This window comes from Strongylocentrotus purpuratus, unplaced genomic scaffold (assembly GCF_000002235.5).
Source record: "Strongylocentrotus purpuratus isolate Spur 01 unplaced genomic scaffold, Spur_5.0 spur5_scaffold_12, whole genome shotgun sequence".
In the NCBI taxonomy this organism is placed as follows: Eukaryota; Metazoa; Echinodermata; class Echinoidea; order Camarodonta; family Strongylocentrotidae; genus Strongylocentrotus; species Strongylocentrotus purpuratus.
In genome coordinates this window covers 11,848,695-11,872,393 of record NW_022145597.1, presented here as the reverse complement: position 1 = coordinate 11,872,393, position 23,699 = coordinate 11,848,695, and the positions used below count along the sequence as shown (strand labels likewise).

The following is a 23,699-nucleotide window of genomic DNA, read 5'->3' as shown; positions in this document are numbered from 1 at the left end:
TTAAAATAATTTGTTGAGTTTGACGAATCGTTTAAGTACAACAAAAACAGTGTAGGTCCCAACACGGAACCCTGAGGAACACCACACGATATTATTTGCTTCAATGAGCTATGTCCATGATAGTTCACAAACTGAAATCTATTACAAAGATAACCTTTAAACCACTGGAGAGGCGGGCCCCTTATTCCATAATGCTCTAATTTTCCAGTCAAAAAATGATGTACTTCATTATGTGGCTGTTATGATGACTATATTTCTGACTATACTATGGGTTACAGGTTTGGTCGCCCATAAAGGTTTCTTTTCTGAGGCCGCCATCACGTTCAAGCTCTGGCTTCAGGTGGTCTCCTACTTTTCTCAATTTTCAATAAACTGTTTTGTGTAAATTGCATTTTCATTTTTTTCGCGCCTTGATCGAATGTTTCGGATACGTGCGCGCTTTAAATTAAATAAGAAATATATAAATGAATAACTAAATAATATAAAAAAATCACAAATAACACATGACAAAGAAATATCCTATACAGTAGACCTAAGCGATATGAAATGGGCAGTCGTAATAGGACAGGGCGACGGTCAAACGATCTTCCATGAGTTCAACGCTGGTATACATGGGCAGCCGCAAGGTACGGCGGTAGCCATGGTTATCGCAGCCATGGCCAACTGGCAACAGTCGGGTGAGTCTGTCTTCGGTGTCGTACGGTTGCTCGTCCACGAAATCGTCCATGGGTACATGGAGGTGGTCAATGTGGAGACCTAGGTTTCGTAGTCCACCGACCGGGATGCGATCAGACCCCGCGACAAAAACTGCAACAAGATAAATCATAATAATAATAGTTATTATTATAATGAAAATAATAGTAGTGATGATAATGATAATAATTATAATAATAATAAAAAAGATGAAATGAAAAATACTGATAAACCTCACGACATCAACATTGCAGTCAAAGACAGAGCCAAAAGACTTAATAACAAAGATCTGATGATCTTACCGAATCCATACTGCGGACGTGCATAAGTTGGTTATATTGGGCACAGCGAGACTCATTAGGAAAACACTTGGAAATTACAATAAAAGTGTATAATAAAAAGGTGCACTTGAATGCACTTAGTGCTTTTTTTTTAAATTCCTTCTAGAAACAAAAACGGTCGTTATATACATCAAATATAATTATACCTCTCGTTAGTATGTTGAATAAATCTAGTCATCTAACTGGTCGAAATTGGAGTCGTGATTTTAGCCAAGAACACGATAAGGTAAGAATTCTTTGTAGAATTGTTTGTCAATTTGGTATATAAAAGTTATATATCGACTGCTTTAATATTCGAAGCATAGCTGTTTCTATACCTGCTCTCGGAGAGGTTACATCCTGATATGACCACTCGGGGCGCCGCCAACCCCGGCGCGCCTCAGGGTCATATCAGGATGTAACGTCCCCTTGAGCCTATCGAAACAGCGATGCCTCTCATAGTAGTCAAAATATCTATATTATGGAATAAACAAAAGGTAAATCAAACATTTTAGACTTACCGAGGAATTTTCTTTTCATGTCATTGTCTAGAGCGTGAAGTACCTTCCAGAACATCTTGATTGTTGGGTGTGAGTCTGTATATGGCTGTATATACTGGGTCGACTGAAAAAAATTAAATTATATATCATAAGAAAAAAAGAATGTGCAAATCTTCAATGTGGTTTGTAATTTTTGGGAAGTTTGTCATTGACTACTATACAAAATACAGTGTCAAACACAATAAACATTTTTGACAAATATTTATGCTCTAATATTCAGTCAATAACCGGAGAACGAATCGTTCTTAAACTGTGTCATTGTGCTCTTTTTATATTAGTGCCCTTTTGTGAGGCATTAATCCTCATTACTGTCAGTTATGATAAACAAAGTAGCATACACATGCTTTAGCAGTCACGCAAAACAAACACTTTTATTCAATACAATATGATAATGTATACAAATAGATCTATTAGGAATAAATCCTTGTCATTATCATTCCATAAATTGGGGTAAAAAAATTATTCCACCTTCATGACCAATAGTGTACATGTATATTTAAATGCATAGTGGTACACTTCCGTGTTTAAAAGATCCGTTGACATTTGTGGCCATTGACACTTTGTGCTATTAAAAAACTACGAACTGGCCTATCATCTAATTTGGTTGGTCCATATTACCTGTTCAAGAGCTTTCCAATCGAAGTGTTTTTCTCCCATGACAAGCGCCTCCAACTCGATAGGTCTGAACAAAGCAAAGGCGGCGGGATTGAAGACTCTGTTGAATCCTTGCTGGAAGGCTGCAAACTGTGACGGAACCAGGTACTCTCGAACCATGTTGTCCACGTAGAGATCACTTTAGCACAAAGAAGTTAAAATAACAGTTGGAAGATTGAGAATATCAGAAAGCATTAGTGAAATGATAATTAACGAAAGGGCATGCAAAAGAAGCATGAAGTCGGCTGCACATACTGTGGTAAGAAATTATGTAGGGTAATTTTCTGGGGGTAATTGCCCTCGGGAGGGGGGGGGATTGATTGACCCAATGGAGGTCAATTTTATGTGGATTAATTTGTCTGGGGGTAATTGTCCTTGGGGGGTAGTTGTCCCGCTGGTAATTTGCAGAAGGGTGATCGCCCAGTGGGTAATCGTCCAAGAACCTTTGACAAATCTGCTATATTTACTATATGCCCAGCTTTTGATCAAGCCGCCTTCGGACATTGTTGAGCCTGTTTTCCTTACACATTTTCTGTCGTAACCTCTACGCTCCTCCCATCCTCCAGTTTAACCTCATCGCCATAGCAACTCCCAATCACGTCATCTTCTGTTCCAGTACGTAATTTGGACATCTGATCTGTGAACTCCTTGTCGAGCTCTGCTGCTTCCTCCATATCACTGTTAGGGCTGATAATCAACGTGAAATCAAAATAAGTTTATTTTATTTTAACATAGCATTGTCTTAAAGAGACATGAATAACTGAATAAACGTGTGAGTCTATGATTGAAAATAACAAGAAAACAATAAATAAAAAGGAAATAATTAAAAATGTAGGTGAAAGCTGAAGGTGAATAAATACATAAAGAAACTAATAAAACAATGATTCTATATATACGTATCTGAAATTATATCCCAACGCTGCCACCAGTGTTAGAGGGTTTCTGACTCTAGACACCGCAGACATTACTTAATCGTATTCCTCTATAAAGGATGAAGTCAATTAGTTGTAGAGATAGAATCACGGTCAACTATATTGCATATGGGCGTGTGTGGTTTTTGTTAAGCTTATAAAAAACACAAGGCGGCATCATTTAGACTATTTACCCTTGATATTCTGAAATACTACTAGTTTAGCAAATCATTATTTATTTCTCTTATTTATCCGGATATTTCTTCAATGTAACGATGCTCTGTATAGATACAACAAAAAGGGAATTAGGTCTTTAGCTAAGTCTGAGTGTCACTACAATGATTACATTATTTTCTTCTTCAGATTCTAAATATAATTTGTTATGTTACCAGTTGTTGTCATTATTGATGCTGTTGGTGGTGGTTTTGTAGTTGTTGTTGTAACACGTGAGGATATGACCCTTAAGTGTTCAATCAAGTCGAGAAGGGAAACACAGGGAAAGGGCTTTCTCGTTTTTCACATATGTTGTTCTTTATGGTAACGATGTTGTTGTTGTTGGTGGTGGTGTTATAAGAGCAACATACCCCTTTCCTAGAAGCTTGGCGTAGAGGAGTTGTGGAAACGGTAATGGAACTATTGCCTTGTTGTACAATGAAAACCCAAACAGAAGACCACATATCTCGGCCAGTTCCGAGTCCTCACAGTCCTGTTTTTTTTTTTACAAAGGTTATCAGAAAGAGTGGTTTTGGTTTTGTTCATGAAAATGAATACGTATTGCACAGGCATATCTCTTTTTTTGTTATACAAAGCAAAGTGAGTTTTGTTAATTCATTGCATTTTCTAAAATATAAATGAAGAAACATAACTACAATACAAAAGCACTATGAGTCCTCCAAAAATACACCAGCCAAAATCTTGAATATTCATGATAAAAAGACAAATACATATCGAATAGCTAGAGTTTTTCTTAATTGGGTTAAACACAGCTATATTGCATGTCAACCCAAAAGAATCAAACGCAAACTTATTTTACAACCACTCAGTGAATCATATTGAGAACTTCCTTTGAGTGGCGTTCAATTGATACTTGTTATTCGAAATTCCGAAGAAAGCAATACCTTCATGCAAAATCTTTTAAACGAGAAATAAAGTATGTTTGGAACATATTTTACCCGACAAAAGAGGTGAAACTTTGTTTTTATCTAAAACTCAAATTTGTATCAATATACAACATAAACAATGGCTAATGTGAAAGTCAATCTCTGAATAATTCCCGAGTTTGAAGATGTACTCAAATTCGCCAGTAAATTGTCTTAAAAAAAAGGGTCTGATCACAATTGAAATACCAAAAAGATTCATGTACCTTTCGAAACCAGACAGGCGAGTGAGTCTTGTCGAGTTCGTTGACATATCGGAAAAGATCGTTCGTTTCCGGATCGAGAAGTTCCTCAAAGACAAGCCGGAAAAAATCCTGTTTTGAATAAAATAAGAAGACATACATATCAATGTTGGAACCCTTTGGTATTTTTTTATCATAGTGAAGGCTCTTGTCTCTCAAAAGTGAGATCACGGGTTCGATCCTTGCTTGGTGCAGTACTTTGTCCTTCTAAACATTTATAAATATTCTCTCTCTCTATCCCTCTCTCTCTCTCTCTATCAAGGTGTATTCAAACGATGGCTATTACAAGGTTTCCACTTACCATACTCAGAGCCCCCTCGTCAATGCCCATTTCATCCATAAAGTGGACCTTGAGAGGTTTCTGAAGCATATACCTCGGGAGACACAGCATCTCGGCTAACTGCTTTCGGACACTGCTCCCGAAGACGTCCTCCCGGTTTACTTCAAGGTGAAGAGACACACGTGGTGGAAACCCGAAGAAAGGAAGTATGTCAAACGTTGGGTCTAGGTTCCTTTCTTGCTCCATGGCATCCTTGAAATAAAGAATTGTTGAAAAAAATAAAAACTTTGAAATTACAGAATATTACCTAAAAATTGCTGCAATAATCTTAAGAATATGACAATATATTACACTAGTATCCAGCATCACGTTAATACTTCAATGCGCATTACAATGGCATTATCATTACTCTTGATCACTGTGTTTCAAGCCCGCAAACGGAGTGCACCATTTCCATTCATTTGGTAGTTTTTCTACCATTTTGCACGATTTACGCACATTTATTTAGGACAATGGCGAAAGTAGTCACATTAGCTTTCGTCAACCCTCATAGGTATCTATTATCTACTGGGTAGAGAGTGGTAATGAAGATCATTGAATTGACAACCGACGTCATTCCGCCCCAGAGGATCCAACCCCGAACCATGTGATTCAAAGTCCGAAGAGATTTTTGACTAAACCACACGCCTCGAACCTTGCAATTCGATTATGACAAATTCAAAAATATTCTTGCATAGAATACAGATGTAATTAAGAACTGATTAAAGGATGAACCATTACAAAATGCAGAATTTTCAAAATTCAGAGACTAAGAAATTTAGATAAATTTGGGAACAAAATGATTTGGCATTTTGTAGGCCTACACGGTCAATTAGCAATGTTTTACAGAACTGTTGACCCAACTTCTCACAAGAAATAAAATTAAACTTACCTCTTGTTCATCAATGTTCTGGTGTTTAAACATTACTGTTTTCAACTCTAAATCAATGAGGAATGGATACGACGTCCAGGAGAATTTCCGCAAAGGCTATAACCATCAAGAAAAAGTACACGATCGTTGTTCTTGTTTATAGTGACACGAGAGTGATGATAACGAATTCATTCATGCACGTAAAAAGCCAACATTGTGGGAAGATGGGTTTACGATGGGACCGTGTCGAATGTAGTAAAGAAATTCATAAACATTGCAAATTTGAGAATAATAAATTACACGTTAAAACAAAAACAAAATGAAAACAAAAAACAAAGGCATCACAATGGAGAGACTCTGTTCTTATTGGATGATATTAAATTAAATCAAATATGTGTTGATGTTTTATTCAAGTAAGATATTGGTGATATGACGATGAGGTTTAATGAATCAATATAAATACCAACAAAAAAGTCTCGTTATCACCTCGAGATCTGCCTTTTGTCCTTGCTATCATACTAGAGTACTAGAGTACGACAGTTCTATAGTGATGTCAATTATGTTTGCAAAGGTGTTTCGATGTGATACATGGCGCTTTTTCATTTATTTTCAGACGTTCGGTTATCCGAAAGTTCAATTTTTCATGTTCGATACTGCAACAATTAAATATAAAGAAAGTTTGTAACTATAACAAAAAATGATAATAACTAATTGGGCACATTATGCAGATTATTAACAATTCAGCATATATAATGAAACCCTAGATCATCCATTTCGGAAGTGTGAACTCCCTTGTATGGCAATTTTTGTAAGAACCTTCGATTCTTTGGCAAAACAAGTACACCCCTTCTCTCCATTAAAATGAACGGTAAGACCTGTATCACTTACTCGAGGTGGAGGTACACAGTTCATTCCAAACAACTCTGACAACAGTGGCTGAAAACTGACTATGTCTAAATTTTTGACGTAGAACGTCTTAATCGAAAGAATGTCGTGCTGGAGATTAACCTAGTATAGAAAAAATATGAAGGATAACACAAAGATTATGCATGGTCTCTTTCTGAATGCACAAAATTATCGATAAGACATATTACTCTCTTTAAAAAATTACCAATGATCAAAGTGAATATGTTTCATTACAGACACCTAAACCGTGTTGAAAATTATCCTCACGGGAAGGGTGATGGTGTTGGCGGTAGTGAGTTACATATCGCGAATCCATGATTTTTTTTCTTCCAAGTACAGTGTAACATTTTAGCTCGGAACTTGTCTGGGGGATATGCGTAGAGAAGAAGGGGGAAGAGGGTAATTTGAGCCCTTATTCTCGGTGAAATCTTCCTTTTAAAAAGTCAATTAGAATAGGATTAAACTAGTTTGTCACGCTAAATATGAGACGCTGCCGGTGAGTGCGTGAGCGTGGGTTGGTGGGTGAGTGTTTGGATGTGTGGGTGGGTGGGTATGGATGTGATAGGGCGGTTGAATGTGGGTGTAAACCAGTATACAAGTGGTTATAATGTATCCTTGTGTTTTATTTTGATTGTTTCTTCTTCTTCTTTAATTTCCCTTTTCTTTGCTGACGCGAATCAATCAAACGACCCGTAAGGTTACCATTGCCCGCAAGTGAGGTGAGAGCATTCCGATAAATGTTCTAACAGTGACCCGACATTTGCTCCTACGATAATTGTTCTGCGCTTTATATTGCGTCAGAGGTATAGGGTTAGGGTTGTAATTCGGCGTTAGGGTAGATGTAGGGTTAGCATTGTTGTAAGATATAGTGTAGGATCCAGGGTTAAATTTCGGAATTTGGTGAGTGTAGGAAATTGACTCAGAGCAATTCTCGCAGAAGCAAGTTTAGTACAACCGTGACAAAATCACATGACTGGTTCAAATACTATTAACTATCTCACCTGATTCAAGGAGCTGAGAACTCTCAGGTAAGTCTGAAAGTTGTCCAGTTCTTTATCCAACAGTGCTCTGTCATTGATTAGAATTGTCAGGGACAGTCGGTAAGCCGTGATTGTTCGTCGAAATGACATCGGTTCGAACTTCCACCATCGAGCTAAGATGAAGCAAGTGGATATAGAATAAAAGTTAGATATGGTGTTTGGTGCATTGCAGGGTTAAAATCAAGGCTTCCAATAGTTTTTTTATATTGAAATTGCTGCCGCAACTCATGTCATACAAACTGGCTTCACAACTTTGAATTTTTGCTAAACATCACATAAGGAAATTGTTTTCAGAGGTATTTATCAACTTTGGAGAAACCCGGAGTACAGGCAAATACTTGGAAAACAGCGAATACCCCATAGTGGACATAGTTCTCTCATCATGAGAGGCAGTACGCACTAAAATATTTTTTAATCTCCTCCAAAGTCAATTTGTAAAATCTTGTTTTTGATAATAATTATTTTATACGTTTTTTGCCATTTCGAAACAATTTTTAAAATGACCAATCATTTATGGATTTCAAGATAATTCGCCCAATGCAGTAACAAAGGTAGACTTTGCATTTTTTCCCCCGATGCCTAATGCTCAGTTTTCCCGAAGTTGACTGTGTCTAATTTCATTTAATTTTATTTTATTTCAACACGGATCACTTGCTTCAGCCAATAGCTGTTCTTCTGCAAGTCCATGTATACATAATACAAATCTCATATGACTGTTTACCAGGTGTTGCCGAGTTCGACTTGTTGTCTCCGGCCTGCGATGACTGGTGAAGGAACCCCATCAGGCTTTCTGCAGCGGCCAGGGCACGGCGCCCCCAGGGGCGGTGAGGGTTACTGAAGACAGGACATTCCATCAAAACAAAGATGAACCGAAGAGCTTCGACGTGGGGTGTTAACTGAGGTACGCTGTTACACAGATCAACAGAGATCACATTCGAGAGCTGTGGAAAAATGATTTTGTAAATAAAGAAATTATTAGGGACAATTCAATTACTTGTAAAGATATGGCATGATTGTGCCCCAAAACACTAGTTTACTGATGTCTTCAACATTTGTGCGTATGGAGTATAACATTTCAATTTAATCATGTGGTATTTCAGTTGTTAATGTGTTGTTAATTGTGGTTGTGTGTTAGAAAGATCCATTTGATCTTTACAGCAAATCATAATATTTCGTCCAGACAAGGTAATACAAATATTAATAAGAAATAAATAGGAATCGCGATGTGTGATAACAATTTTCTATAATAATAATAATAATACAATATTTATAAAGCTTTTTTAAAGTTTTATGCGCTGTACAAGCATGAATGACGAGAAATATAATCACATAAAAGGAATCAACAAAAGTAAATGTACAAATCTTATAACTACTGAAATGACTAACTTAACATAGTAAATAACATAATTTAAAAAATAGCTAACATGGTCAAAAACAAATAACGTAAGTAAGGATAATGTAAATGGCTAAATTTGACTTCACTCCCAAAAAAAACATTTAAAAAAAAGTCGTATCTCTTCCCACGAAACCTGAGTGTGTTATTTTGAATAATGAATGCGTGTTCGTTTGATTAATAAATTTTATCCTTGCAGTATTTAATTAATTTGTAATTTGGTACAAATCTTAAATAGGTGACAAATGATACGAATAATAATGATGAAACCTAGCGTGCAATTTAAAAATGTTATCAACTTATCATGATCACCTTTTCAAGGAGTTTGTCGTTCTTGCTGATCACTTCGAACGCCCTTCTTGCTGCTTTTAGATCAATGTTAAGACCATCGACTTCGTTTGGTCTGAAAATATGAAGTACAAACATTACAAACCGAACACAAATGCTTTCAAGAAATAAGCTTATTAAACAGAGATTTCAAATACCGTTTATTATCGCCTACAGAAAGTATAAGGAAATTGGTGTTGCTTTTGTTTGATTTTTTACAAAAGTACGTGCAACTGAAGTATATTAAAGATACTAGTCCATTTGGAACATGTATAATTAATAATAATAATTATAATTATAGGCATTTCCAAGACACCGTATATCTAGAAATTCTATTCCCAGGCCCATTAATTATTACACCGGCTTTAGACTAGCTGTCATTACAGGCTTTAGACTAGCTGTCATTACAGCACTCTAGCATTTCAAGGAATTAATTCCTGTCAGGTAACCATTTTTACCTCACCTGGGTCGATTGTCGCAAATGAAGATTAATGCCTTGCCAAGGACATTAGAGCCGTATCGGGGATCGAACCACGACCCTTGAATTGCAAGTCAAGTGCTTAAACCACTCGACCACGGCACTTCTCAAATCAAAAGATAATCTAAGAGTGTGGCAGATTAGAGGGAACCCAATCCACCTGTTGTTAAGCTTTACTGATAAATGTAAATACATAAACGAGTTGTATGACCTATGAAATCATTATCCTTTTAAAACATCACCATTTACCCTGTTTGGCGGAAGGATGCATTGAGGCAGGCGGGGGATGCGAACACCATGCTTGTATATTTGAATAAGGCGACCTCTCCATTGACGTCTTCTTCCATGTCACTTAAACTCTGCAGCCGTTCGGCAGATAGAGTATAGATCTCCCTTCTCGGAGTAATTGAGATATGGACATCTTTCCTCTGTGGGTAAGAAAAAAATGAAGCATTCAATTCAATTCAATTCTGGTTTATTGTAAATAAAAACATACTGAATAAAAAGTCCGGAGACTCATACAATTCAGTTTACAAATTATAAATACATACAAGAATAAAAAATCAATACTTTTAGCAATCTTTTTTTAATATTAATTACTGATTCTAATGAACTAAACAACTAATTTCAAACAATCGTGAAATAATACATGTTTTAATTATGCAATTAAAACGTTTAAATAGTAAAATATGTTGTTATCATTTTCTAAATGTCATATGCAATTTTGTAATACACTTTCAAATTAATAAATAGTCTTTTTTAAACCTAGTTAACATTTCTTTAAAAATATATTTATATAAAGATGATTATCCGAGAGATATGATAATTCAAAATACAATTCAAATGGAAGCATGGAATAAATACCTGCTCATTTTCAAACTCAAAATGGTATCAAAATAAAAGACATCATAACCTGCAATTAAGATCATTATTGAATAAAATATGTCAGGTTAATTTCAATACTTTGGGTCAAAATGTCATAATTATTAATATGCCTATTAAAAATGTATTTTTTATATTTCATTTACAATTTTTTTTTCATCCTTGAAAATGAATTTATCAACAAAAAATGAAGCTCATCTCAAACTCAAAAATATATAAACAGGACACTTTACACACAACTAAAAAATTCCTTTTTTTTTCTTCCACCTTTCTGGCTTGTCGGGCAACAGGAGCAATAAAAAACAAAAGCTACAACATACAACTTGAAGTACACATACCATCGGTTCGTCCTGCTCTATGATAAAGAGGGTGTCCTGTCCAGGACATAGTCGGCGCCAGATTCTTGGTGGCCTTTGATGGTTCTCCTGACCAACAACAGCTTCACCAGATACATCTTCAAACGTTTCTCTCGCAGGAAAGTCATGGTCGTTGGTGACTGCAATTGCATCCAATGTAGCAGAAAGATCAGTGATGCCGTCCTCAGTAGGAACGGGGTGTTCATCGTGTGATGCTGGCTCATCCTTTACAGATACACCCACTTGAGCAGTGTCTGCAAGGTCTAGGGCACCTTGACCCGTAGAATTGGTGGCAGCGATGGAATGTGTTGCAGCATCAGATGAGAGAGGCACAGTCTTGTGGAGTTCAGTTGCTGTTGTATCTGTGTCCGTAGCTGCTCTCTCCTTGTCCTTTGTGGATTGGCTGTGCTTAGGGGATGTTTCAACTGAATCAGCGTGGTTCATTGACATGTCATCTTGCTCTTTAATTTGCGTCCATCCAACTCCCGGAACATCATGAGAACCATCACAGGAAATACTGACACAATCCTGATCACAAGTCACAAATGAATCATCATCACTGTACGCGTCATCAATGCTGCTACCGCAGTCGAGAAAATCATCATTTTCATTGCGGTCGTCATGAAATCCACCAAATCCACTATCGATTATGGTATCATGCTCTGCGGTGTCTTGAGCTTCAGATGTACAACCATCTGAATCACCATGGTTGTCCTCTGCAATTGTTTCCTCCTGCTTCTCTGTCTCTCTGACAAAAATGTTGATGTCAGCGACATCATCTCTGCGGGGACCTTCTTCGAACCTTTCGACGAGTTCGTAATCGCCTTGAGGCCTTGATGGTTCCCAGACCTGTGGGTCAAAGACGTAACGACCGGGTGGCCAATCAGTGGGCGATTCAGGTTTAAGCACATCAATCATTGAACCTCCTTCAAGGGGTTCAAGCTGTAAATTCCCATCCTTCTGGTCCTTATCGTGATCAAGAACGAAGATCTCGTGGGTGATTTCTTCAACTGCATATGTACACCGACTGCAGGGAAAGGTAAGATAAAGTCTTGTTAGGCTTGACTTACCAGGAAGTGTTAGGTGTCAGAACATAGTGCGATGTTTTTTTCCTCTTAATTGGGGATTCACAAGAGAATGTTAATATTAAAACGATTTTGTCTAATTTATGTTGACTCATTTTAGTATCATTTGCAGAAGGAAAATGAAATTTCGTGGTATTGATCCACAAAAACCACAAAGTAACCACGACGAAATCATGTGTACTGTTTGGTATTAAGTACATAGATAAAATTATCGTCTTATCTGATCATTTAAGTCGTTTCAGCCACCAATTTCAATCAAGGTAAGTCAAAGCGGCTAACAATACGGAATTATCCTACTACTGTACATCTATTCGTTTTTAAAAATATCAACATATATATAATATCAGTTTGCCATCGAAGTCGGTGTTTTTAGGTTGATGACAAAATTCATTAAAAATGACAAAACATTAAAAATATGTTGTAAAATACAACAACATACACGACCAAACAGACAAACAAAATGAACACTACAGTTTAATGAAAGCAATATCCAAGTGAAACAAAAAAAAGTGGCCTTTCTAGACAGATTCTACAACACATATCTCTTTATCAAGGGAGGTGAAATACATGGCCCTTATAGACATGTAAAGAGAGGTGGCCACCATTAAGACAGGTTTGACTGAAACAACGAAAAACATTTCTACATAAATATATACCTGGTTGATTGCAAGAAAGAGAACGTTCGGAACCGTTCGGGTCCTCCAGGTTTCAGTTCAGACTCGCCCCATTCATCAGACTCACAAGGGCACCTGTCTACACCCATACCGTATACCAACAGCTGGCCATTCTGAGGAAAAGAAACCGCGAGATCAAAGAAAAACATAGTTCAGGGAGACCAATCAGAAAACAATACTTGTTATATATATATATATATATATATATATATATATATATATATTTATTGGAAAACCTGAAATATCCTCACTAAAACTATATCAGGCATTTAAATGGTCAACATATACAGGGGATTCAGGGTAAACATGATATTACAGGAAAATCCAACTTTGATAGCGAACCACATTTAGAGACAATAAAAATAGTAGACGGTAGAAATATTTTAAGAAATCGGACAAAAAAAATATTACAAATTTGTAATCACTGTATGTATGGAATCTGCACATTAACTGAATCGGTAATTTCTCTGTGATGTATTGGCGAACAACTTTCCCATCTGTTGGAACACTAAAAATGACTAAAATTTATATTTTTCAAAAAATTCATCCTATCCATAATACATTTTTAGTAGTGCCCCAAGGAAGAAGGCATTTATATAGGTGAAAACAGTAGTTCATGACATTTTTGTTCACTCAAAACAGGAAAGTTACCCGGAGCTACGTCACGATAATTCAGTGCCAAAACTGCCAATTTGAGATTGGCATACGATTGGAAATCTCATAGTACTAATATTCGAAATTTTCTTTTAGTATTGGTCCGATTTGTATCAAACTTTCACCATTCGGTTTAACCTATTTTTCTGATTTCGTAGAATTTAAAATGATAGCAGGCGTTTGGCTTGCCCTTTTACTAAATGCCTCACAAATTATCTCCATGTGCGGCATTGTATCTATCATGGGATAGATATACCATATATAGGCTACAAGATTATTGTAATGTTTCCAATTAATACATAAAGTTGTTGAGCTAATCAAGACCGAATATTGGTAATTTTACACATTTATAGTGTTGCGATATATGTTGCTGATTTATAAGTAAAACTTACTACAATCTCACAATGGTACGGAGAAGTACATAAGTGTCATACTGGGGACCGAACCGATTACCTTCGACTCTCCAGTCCAGTGTTTAAACCACTCGACTACAACACCTATATACACATGTCCCTACCTGTCTAAGGAAGCTTGTATGGTGCATTCCGCAGGAGACAACCTTGACATTGCCTTGTGATAAGGAACACAACTTGACCGGTAGCTTGACATCTAAGAAAGATGGTAAGAAGATAAGGCAGTATGAATTATCTCAATGGAAAAATGCATATTATACTTCCTAGGCCCCGTGTTACAAAGAGTTGATATTAATCAAAACTTATTTGCGATTGATATCAATCGCAACTATGTACATAAGAGATAGGAGACTGCAAACTTGTGATTAATTGGAGGACTTGTGATTAATTGGAGGACTTGCGATTGATTTGCATCAATCGCAACCCTTTGTAACCGGGCCCTGGTATCAAGCAAGGGTGTATTCGAACGGGGTGGGGGGGGGGGGGGAGGCAGGGGGGGGGGGGGGTGGTTACGTAAAAATCGTGAACCGTTAAAAGAAGATAACATTAATACAAATATGCGATATATAATAGCGTCCATATCCACCACGTAATTAGGTAATCAATGTCCTCACCTTTTACCTAGTTCTACCTTTCCGCTTGTCAGAGATTCGTTGACTTTTTAAAATTTTCTTTTTGCTTTCTTGTTCATTTTTTCATGTTTTTTATTGCTTGTTTGCTTGAGGACGAGTCATGAAGTATTTAAAAAGAAACATGTGATATTAGAAATTACTGTCGCTTACCATCCAACTGCTGTAATCCCAACTGCCCATGCGTATTCTTGCCCCACACGAAGATTGACCCGGTAGTGGAAAGAGCAACGGAGTGAGCGCCGCCAGCGGCAATGTGCTGTAATGGGATTCCCCAGAGGCCTTCGATTTCAATGGGTTTCTCCACGTGGTGCTTTGCTCTCTTCGCGAGCCCCTTGGTCTCCACACCTAGCTGACCATGACGGTTGCAACCCCACGAAAACAGCCGCCCATCTAGCCAAAAATGCAATGAAAACAGTTCCATCTTTATAATACACACACAAACAAACACATACACCAGTACACCCCTAATATTCAAGTTATGCAAGGAAACCCGTATTTGCTAGATTTCACTGTAATACACTATTGAGTGACTTACTGGCTGTTTGCATCTTTGGTACTAGCATACATAAAATGAGCTATAAAGGGTACATGAGCATTTGTCTACATTAATAACCCAATTCTTGTAAAGGCCGAAATTAAACTGATTGAATCTTTGCGCAGCATAAAACGTACGACCATTCGGTACAATGGTCTGAAAAAATCAGACTATTACTTACTGGCTCTATAGCTCCTAAGTCGATTCGACAACTAATAGTCGTAGAGACATTTTCAAGCACCCCTTTTTTAGGGAAGTTCTAAATTAGTATTGTCTTCCAAATGTCGTTGGAATTTAACCTTTTCATTTTTTGGGCCTGCAAATGGGACATAGTTAAGAAAAACACGAATAGTTTGACCAAAAATAAATCACAAATGAAAGCAGTAAATTTACGTTAATATAAAAGGGAGGAAAAGTTCATGTCACGTATGACGCACGCCCCTTAATCTTACTCGTATAATATACAGAATAAAAATAATTGCAAAGCTACAAACAAACTTACGATCTGCTTTAATTTGTAGGTTTTCAGGAAGAGAGAGGGATAGAGAAACAGTAAAATTAATAAGAGTATATTACAACTGGCAAGATGGGGAATGATTACAGAATCATGGAGGCAAAAAATAAATAACATGGTAAAATCTATAAACGACTTAGATATGTTGTTTTAAAAGCTTTGCTCTTTGCTTTCTCATCAAAGGTTTGTAATTGTTTCATAACACGTTTCGAAGTATATGTGTTGAGTAAAGCATTACCGTAAATCAAAGATGCAATCAAAAGGAATCATAGATGACAAGAGAAAAAATGTAAACAGTCAGGCACAAGTTCCAAAAACCGCTAAAAGGCAAATACAGGGAACACTTGACTTGAGTGAATGTAGAGCCCTCATCGTCAAGACATAGCCAAGGGTAAATCTTGTAAATTCAACCTGCTGTTGATAATCATCTTAGTCCTTGAACAAGAAGTTAAAACACAATACGTGTAGCATTCAAATAACAAACATTACACAAAATATATCCCCATTATATTAATTTTCAGAAAAATATTTGTATCAACTATCAACATTCAGATTATGTGCCACATGAATTTTGTTATTCACACACTGCCTTGTATTAAACGTTGAGGGCTCTATATGTGCGCAATTCGCTGTTTTCGAATTATCTGCACATGTCAGCGGTTTTCTGAAGTTGTGTCTGACTGGAAAACAAAGACTAATTACCTAAAGTGAGTGCGAGTGAATGGTCGTCTCCGCATGCAATCTGGATGACGTCAAACTTTGAGAGTTCTTTGATTAATCTAAAAACAAGAGACATGAAGATAAAATAATTAAAGGTTGGATATTTTACCGCCATCGCCACCATTTGTATTTTCAAATGCGCCATCTTTTGATGAAAGCATATACATGTATAGATCGATTTCCGGTTCCTGGCATGCAGTTGGTAATGCATTCTGGGACATCGATGTCCGTTCGGGACATTGTGAGCAGCAGATGGCAGTGTACGTCAATTTGAAGCAGAGCCATCTATACACAGAGTTAGGCCAACCCGGTTCGTTTTGGACACAGTATAGCGACTACTGCTAAGTTGGGCAAGCACGAAACAAAAGAATATACGCCATGCTGTGACTCAGTGAAACTAAGTTTACCAAACTCTGTATTTAGATGGCTCTGATCTAAAATAGTGTTAATAGAATACTCTGACCTGAAGGCCAGTTTAAATGTACACTTTGAACATCGGCTGAAGAAACAAAATATGAAATAATAATTGATAACAGATCATTTTTTGATCTCCAATCATCAGGGTTTGTTTACTTCTGAATCGAGTGTAAATGACAATATATATATATATATATATATATAAAACTTCAAAATTAAACTGTGGGTCGTAGATACATGCAATGAATATGTTGCGAGCGATGTAGGCTGCCAAACTAATTTCCTGATTCATAAGTTAAAATTACTTCAATCTCACAGTGGAACGGAAAATCTATATCATCATTTACACTTTGTTTAAATCTAAAGTAACGTAGTACTATTTAAGTATTCTTCAAACTTACTGACAAAGTTAATAATTTTGATGGGAGCCTATTGTTCTGTGCAAACTTGAACGCGTGGCAAACGAGCGACCAGGTAGAGAGCCAACGAAAGCAACCAAAGTTTTAATATTTTCAGGAAATATCGTCTTTTAATGCATGGGTTACAAAGGGGTCCGATTCCCCCTCCTCTTGTTCCCCCGCCAAACCCGATTCGGCTTATAAATTCAATTCAACTCAATTCAAATTATATTGATTAAAATCCGAACAAATAGGATCAATCTCAATTTCTTTTTTCGTAACATTGGATAACAAATTTCTCAAATATATTGTAACATAGATAATTGAGTGCATAGGCTATATGATTATCAAATTATCTGTATGGCAGGATTTGATTTCAATAACTATTTCAATTTGAATTCCATACCAAGTTCATACCAAGTACACATCGAATATTAAAAGGGGAATGTGCTCCAATTTGTGCCCCCCTCCCATTGGCGGTAATTCCGTATTCCAAAAGGCACATGTTACATACGATACTAATAGTAGTCTTGTATAATTGCTTTACTGGGTAACTTGTTTAGCAAAACATTTATTTTTAGAACATAAGTAATACATTCACAAAAAAGGCAGGTGTATGACAATTTGCATACTTTCTTTCTCTCTCTTTCTCTCTCTCTCTCTCTCTCTCTTTCTCTCATTCTCTCTATCTCTCTCTCTCTCTCTCTCTCTCTTGCTACCCCCCCCCCCCCGACCCCATAGAATCCTTTTATACGGCAGTGAACCTAACCTTGGTTTGAAGTCTTGTGTTGTCTGGCTCTGGTTATCATATCTCTGCTTCTTCTTCCGAATACCAAGCTGCCCGACATTGTTACTACCCCAGCTGTAGACCCGACCATCGGCAGAGAGGGCGAGGAAGTGATGTCGACCACAGCATACGCTCACGATGTCAACACCGGGTTCATCCTCCTCTTCAGATGTCGGGAAGATCACCTCGACTGGTAGTAGAGGAGGTTGACAGAAGGAATATTTAAATTATTTGGTAAATATCAGGCTCTCTGTTTTCAAGTTAAGGCAAATACAGATAGTGGGATAAAATTCCCTTCAAGACAAAACAAAATAAAGAAATATATTAAAAACGGATTAAAAACGGGAGGGGAGGGGGTGCTATCAAAAAGTAAAAAGATAAAGAGGATCGGATTTAAGGCGCAGAGCTGATGACAAACACAACATTTAGTCAGGACTCCGTGGCCCCCTCCCCCCCTCTCTCTCTCTCTCTTATCCCCACCATGCTCATGATATTCAATCATCTGTAATAACTGTTAATTCTTCTTGAGAAAAAACAAACATTCTGCACCACTATCAAACTTGAACCTGATAGGCCTATGTCAGTATGACATATATTATTGATTCACAAGTTGCGAATAGAACAGAGAAATCTTTGCTCTCTATTTCTCTCTCTCTCTCTCTCTCTCTCCCTCTCTCTTTACTTGATTTTTTGAACGACTTTGTGACTTTGTTAATGTGACAATCTGGAGAAGAAAAAACATATTAAACCAATTGCCACCGGGAACCTTTGCTCTTTGCATTAAGCCTATTATTTAGTAATCATCAATTTCTCACCATAATTCTCCTGTTTGCTAACATCTGTCGGGTCACAAGTGTAGACACACCCACTGAAGGTTGTCATGACTACGCGCTCTGGGTTACCGCAGGCATCTTTGATCGGATAACCTTCTAAAGACGTCCTCTTGAGCATCATGATAGCATCACCATCATCCGAATGATCAGCTGAAGCCATTGTCTTGTTTCTAGGAAAGCAAAGTGGTACCATAATTTTAGTAAAAACCCGATAAAAAGGTTTATAAAAAACGTGCGGACGATAGACCACGCATTCAAATTCATTAAAACAAAATTGAAATCCAACATCTATTGCTAGCTCTGCTAGTGTTCCTTGCTCAGCACACAAGACGGCCGCACATAGGGACAGTGCGCAAAATGTTTATAGACCAGTTCTGGTCATGCGATTGCATTGTGAAAGAAACCTTTTGGAATCGATCAGAAAAGGTTGATCATTTAGCATTTATGTATTTGTGTGTACTGCAAGGTTCTGGAATCATCAAAATGATAAGAAATTTGGCCCCGTCTTGGTAAAGTTACAGCCACTGTACACATACAGAAAGATGTATACGGGACTACACTATATCTATTCATGGGTGTCCTCCCACCTCCCTGATCTATCCAGTTTGGATAAATATAATAATTTACCAACTATATCAATTAGAAGGCGGTTTCCCGGCAAAATTTGTATCATCACGTATTAGTCAAAAATATTCTTTCACATGATTGGTAATAAGAGCTTCCATTTCATTTTTTGAGAGGGGGGGGGGGCGCGTTTCCAAAACTGGTCTATACCTTAAATGTGCTTAGGGTTTAACTCTCCTTCACACGGGCACGTGTGACACACCACCTCAAAATTGAGATTGAGCATAGGTTTTCTCCACTTTAGTACAAGTACAAGGTCGATCCGTACATGGACTTTCTTAGTTTATAATTAAGTCCATGCGTGGTAACATGGATAATTAGCCTGTTTTAAAGCGAAGTAACCCACTGCCAACGCTTATGCCACGGATGACTCCACGTCAGGGCCTGACTCTTAAAAAAGAGTTGCGATCGATCCAAATCAATCGCAAGTCCTCCAATCAATAGCAAATGTACAGTCTTCTATATCTGATGTACATAATAGTTGTGATTTATATCAATCGCAAGTGATATCAACTCCTCAAAAGACGAGAATAATAACGTAGAATAATACAGACAAATAACATAGCAATCGTAATTGCAATATATGTTCTATATAGCCTACCTCTTATTCCCGTTCAACTCCTCTCTCTATCTTCCTCTGTGTCTGTATAGATATAACTTTTTGGTTAGCTGTGATCGAGCACTAAGCAAAATCACAAATGAAGCCTTTCGTACATCTGTAGCACTATATATCCAGTGCAGAAACATGATGCTCATACTCTAGATAAACAGGAAGCGGTGATTCCCCTTATGTTTACGTTGCGCAATGATAACATCGCGATCTAAGCAAACGCAGAGCTATTTTGTAATCAACGTTGAATATTAGGCCTACCAACATATACGTTCACTTTACGACACAGATTCGCTCAAAACGGGGAATCCCCGCGTTAACGATGAAATGGCGAACAACAAACAAAGCCAAGCTGCCAGCTACGTGCAACGTAAAACACAATGACAGTGTTTACTTATTGCCTCGTGTAAAGGAGCATGCTACGTACATTTTTTTTATAATACAGAGTAAAATAGAGGTTTATAAACCAGAGTACGTGGCTGAAAACAATTCAGTTGTTTTTCAAAGTGCAGTGGAGTATATTATTCTTTCTCCTCAAAAATAACACCGTTTGATCCCCTGACTCATATTATATTCGAAACGACCAATTTAAGGTTAGCTATCAAGTTAAAAAAAAATAGCGCATTGGGATTCGCAGACAGGGTGTAATTTAGCGATGTAGCCTAATAATTCAGACCCTTTATTCTGGTTGACGCTACCGACTCTGCCGAAATCATTTTATGTATTGTTCCGTGTATTTTAATGATGAAATATTCTTATCATTGTGATTTATGTATTTGTGCTTGGAAAACGTAAAATTATACTCTGGAAAGCTGATATTCGGGCATGCAATATAAGCTAGGCCTATGTGAAGCACAAGGCCTTAGGTTGATTTTTCTAACGGTAGTTATTTTCGAACTGTTGGGGTATGCTACCCCTCCCCCTCTCTCTCTCTCTCTCTTACCCCCCGCACCTACGCATAATGTCGACTCCCTTGAACCATTCTCTATGTACAATGAAGCTTTAACCAGAATAAATGGTCTGAATCTTTAGACTAATAAGTCACATTAACCCTACCTGGGAATCCCAACGTGCTATTTTTCAAATTGATAGGATATCTTGCATCCAGGATGATTCAAATACCATTATCATGGGACGACACCGTATGATATTTGAGGACAACAATTTATTAACCTCCACTGCTTTTTGAAAAATACAACTAATTTTTTTTTAGCTACTCTAGTTGATAAACATGTTATTACTCTGCACTAGATAATGCACGTTTCGTGCGCCTTTTATACAAGAGGAAAACATGTAAAAGCTGTATGGGTGTTTTACGTTTCACGTAGCTGGTATTTTTTATTTGTTTGCCGTGTCATCGGTAATGAGGAACAGGTGCGTACGCAGGGGGGGGGGGGGGGGGGTAAACCCCCCTTGAGTTTTTTGTTTGTATATGTTTTGTGTATGTTTTTTGGCAACCCCCCCCCCCCCCCATTTGATTTTTTTTTTTTTTTTTTTTTTTTTATTACAAAAAAATCAACAAATCATGCCAATGGCTGACCTAAAAAAGGTGACCTTATTCCCCCCCCCCCAATGGCACAAAATGTAAAATTCTCAAATTTCGAGACCCCCCCCCCCCCCCCCAAAAAAAAAGTGTCCTCTTACCTCTTAGTAATATTAGCCCACACCTGGCAGAACAAATTAATACTACAAAAGTTCTTTTGAAAAAATCTGTATTCTTTAACACAACGAACTCAACAGAAACTAGACCTGCAATCGTGGCACAACGATTTGCGTGCAATGACGGGCGATCTGGCACTAACGGTCGTCTATACTAACATAATTATAAACAGTATAATATTGTGTCTAAAATGCGATTAGCTCACAATTTTGTGTGTGAACATATATCATACTTGGTATCATCCGAAAGGGCACTTCATTGCGGTCAGTTTGACACCATTGTCATCTGCGCGCAATGTACTGCACGCAATTAACACGCTATTACGTAATGCATAGTAAATTCATCATTTTTACCGATAACTTTGCGCTGAGGTCATTGACATTTACCGAACTTGGCAGTCAGTTGTCACGTATATTGCTACATGTGTCTGCTAAGTTTCATTGTTGTAGGTATAATGATCGCAATTTCAGAGCATGTTGAAGTTATTTCGCAATTTTCTTGAAAATGGCGAATTTGGAGAGTAATTTTCTCAATTTGGTCAAAGATAGGGTATATAATTTCGTATATGGCTTGAAAGGGGATATCTTCGGGTATCTAAATCCAAAAAAGGGTACGGGTCTGCCAAGCCATAATGAAGATACGGCCACAGAAAGAAAGCCAATTCCCAGAACTTTAGAGGGCGCTATTTATGTTTTGCATAGCCATTGGAGCATGAAATTTGGCATGGCTATGTGCAATTATGAGATAAGGATACGGTGAGATTTAAAAACAAAACGAAATTTGATGATGTTTGAAGGTTTGCATGGTGGTATGAATAATCACGGAAGAGGTTTACGGTACACCATGTGTAAAGTCCTCGAGGGACTGAGGAAAGTGGATAGAAAATAGAAGTGAGATGGAAAGGCGAGAAAGTGGAGGTTGGAAGGAAGAGTATCTTTCGGAAGTGAGTATAGTCCTGAAAAGGACTGTAAACCAGAAAGTTGTAGGAGGGATGAGAGGTTTGTATGGTGGCCCTGAAGGGACATCGCGAATAGACTAAATCGTGAAAAATATGCGATAAAATTCACGATATCGTCAATTTTATCGCATATTTTTCACGAAGAAATTCACGAAATTGACGATATCGTGAACTTTATCGTGAACTTTTCACGATGAAATTGACGATATCGTGAATTTTATCGTGATTCACGATATAAAGTTCACGATATCGTCAATTTTATCGTGTACTCTATCGTGTACTCTATCGTGTACTCTCCTGACGGGCGCCCTAGCTGGGGGAGACAGAGAGAAGGAAAAAAGGGAAAGGGAAAGAGAAGATAAAAGGAAAGAAAGAATAATAAGAAGAAAAGAGGGAAACTGGGGTGGGGGCGAAGGGCTCTTGCCTCCTCGTCACTCCCCCCCCCCCCCCCCTCCCCGCCAAAAAATAAATCAAAGAGAGAGAGAGAAGGGAAAGGGAAAGGGAAAGAGAAGATAAAAGGAAAGAAAGAAGAGGAAGAAGAAGAAAAGAGGAAAACGGGGGAAGGGCGAAGGACTCTTGCCCCCCCCCCCTCCCCCCCCCCGCCAAAAAATAAATCAGAGAGAGAGAGAGAAGGGAAAGGGAAAGGGAAAGAGAAGATAAAAGGAAAGAAAGAAGAGGAAGAAGAAGAAAAGAGGGAAACGGGGGCAAAGGGCTTTTGCCTCGTCCCCCGCCCCCCGCCAAAAAATAAATAAGAGAGAGAGAGAGAAGGAAAGGGAAAGAGAAGAAAGAAAGAGAAAAACGAAAAAGAGGGAGAATAGGAAAGAAAGGAAAAGAAAGAAAAGAAAGAAGGCAAGAGCCCTTCGCCCCTGTTTCCCTCTTTTCTTATTCTTTTTCCTCTTCTTTCTTTCCTTTTATATTTTCTTTCCCTCTCCCTTCTCTTTCCCTTTATGGCGGGAGGGGGGAGGGGGAGGTAAGAGCCTTTCGCCCTTCCCCCGTTTCCCTCTTTCCGTCTTCTTCTTCTTTCTTTCCTTTTATATTTTCTTTCCCTTTCCCTTTCCCTTCTCTCTCTATCTCTC

General features: G+C 37.7%; 1 protein-coding gene across 1 annotated transcript; it reads right to left on the bottom strand.

The window, feature by feature from the left end:
* LOC100892482 (probable E3 ubiquitin-protein ligase HERC4) lies at positions 1 to 20,215 on the bottom strand. Its single transcript, XM_030981365.1, has 21 exons — positions 19,997 to 20,215; positions 18,754 to 18,941; positions 17,921 to 18,128; positions 16,319 to 16,395; positions 14,718 to 14,957; positions 14,040 to 14,131; positions 12,851 to 12,981; positions 11,092 to 12,136; positions 10,121 to 10,299; positions 9,379 to 9,469; positions 8,395 to 8,614; positions 7,635 to 7,786; positions 6,616 to 6,735; positions 5,749 to 5,844; positions 4,839 to 5,069; positions 4,502 to 4,609; positions 3,723 to 3,844; positions 2,753 to 2,914; positions 2,192 to 2,366; positions 1,535 to 1,637; positions 1 to 807 (listed from the first exon to the last, which is right to left on the bottom strand). The coding sequence occupies exons 2-21, from the start codon at positions 18,929 to 18,931 to the stop codon at positions 533 to 535; spliced, it is 4,005 nt and encodes a 1,334-aa protein (XP_030837225.1). The 5' UTR covers positions 18,932 to 18,941; positions 19,997 to 20,215; the 3' UTR covers positions 1 to 532.
* Between the last annotated feature and the right edge of the window lie 3,484 nt (positions 20,216 to 23,699).

What these genes read in the sequence shown, in the direction of transcription:
- LOC100892482 (XM_030981365.1), bottom strand. Translation starts at nt 18,931, where the DNA reads ATGGCTTCAGCTGATCATTCGGATGATGGTGATGCTATCATGATGCTC. An exon ending in TAGAGCAGGACGAACCGATG is followed by an intron (nt 10,300 to 11,091) that starts GTATGTGTACTT and finishes TCTTACCCACAG; the next exon opens with AGGAAAGATGTCCATATCTC. An exon ending in ACTGTGTACCTCCACCTCGA is followed by an intron (nt 5,845 to 6,615) that starts GTAAGTGATACA and finishes TGATGGTTATAG; the next exon opens with CCTTTGCGGAAATTCTCCTG.